The 1,001-nt window shown below is 30.8% G+C and overlaps 1 protein-coding gene across 1 annotated transcript; it reads right to left on the minus strand.

Moving 5' to 3' along the window:
- Positions 1–340: 340 nt before the first annotated feature.
- On the minus strand, positions 341–718 carry LOC131955637 (ryncolin-1-like; the record flags this gene model as incomplete). The annotated part of the gene is made up of 1 exon (XM_059319834.1): positions 341–718. A coding segment is annotated over one exon (378 nt), but the record flags the coding sequence as incomplete, so codon positions are not given.
- Between the last annotated feature and the right edge of the window lie 283 nt (positions 719–1,001).

Raw genomic sequence — 1,001 nt, forward strand, 5'->3', positions numbered from 1 at the left:
TCATAGTCGTTTTTTACCTGTTTTAATGGCTAACACACACACAGTCAATCTATGAGGAATTTCAATTCCAGATGAGCGTATAAGTGGCTTTATTACATCATGATAGCAAAACAAACTCTGTTGTAGTTTTTAAAATCATTTTTTAAATAAAATGTTTGGTTTAATGTTCGTTAATTTTAAACTTCTTATGTATACTCACCATCAAGAAAATATTGCCTTAGTGAAATGTTTACATCTATTTATTTTAATATATGAAATGTTGTTTATGTTTCTGAAGATTATATAAATAATTTGATTACTGTATATTCATTATTTTAACATAGCATTGTTTTCGGGTTGTTTACATTTGACGAAGTTTCATCTCAACAAAGTCTAGAGAGTCAGACCATGCTGTAATGCTAGACCAATGAATTCCTTTATATTCAACACGACTGGCCCATTCACCGTTGACATTAACCCTGTGACAATTATAATACCACCAACCACCTCTACTCCAGTCTACAGCACAGTTGCCACCTGACCACTCATCGTTATCAGAGTCAATGGTTGTAAACTTCTTGCCGTTGTGAACACTAAACTGGTCTTTAACATTCCCACCACTGAATGACGTGTAGTTCATCTTATACTTTGATGTTTCATTTTCTACCTTAAAACCTATGTACACAGCGTAGTAGTCTTTACCTTTATACTTCATGTCAAATCTGAGTTCATTATAACCCTGTTTTAGACAAAAAATTAGAAATATTTAGATATTGCATTGTGTTTGAAATATTGTAAGTATTGATCCCTCTATACTATATGATAATTATACATATCGATTAAAAAACCTAACGAAAATCTATAAACAATATGCACAATTTTCCAAAACACTTTATTACATTAATACACACACACACTGCTTGAAAACTTTCTTTGTAAAAAAAAATATTGAATAAACTTATTTTGATAGTTCCTGTATCTACCCCATCATTAAAACAAAAGACGTCTGTTGAGAAAGGAAA

Source organism: Physella acuta, unplaced genomic scaffold (assembly GCF_028476545.2).
Source record: "Physella acuta isolate Inbredline_101_S28 unplaced genomic scaffold, ASM2847654v3 ptg001089l, whole genome shotgun sequence".
In the NCBI taxonomy this organism is placed as follows: Eukaryota; Metazoa; Mollusca; class Gastropoda; family Physidae; genus Physella; species Physella acuta.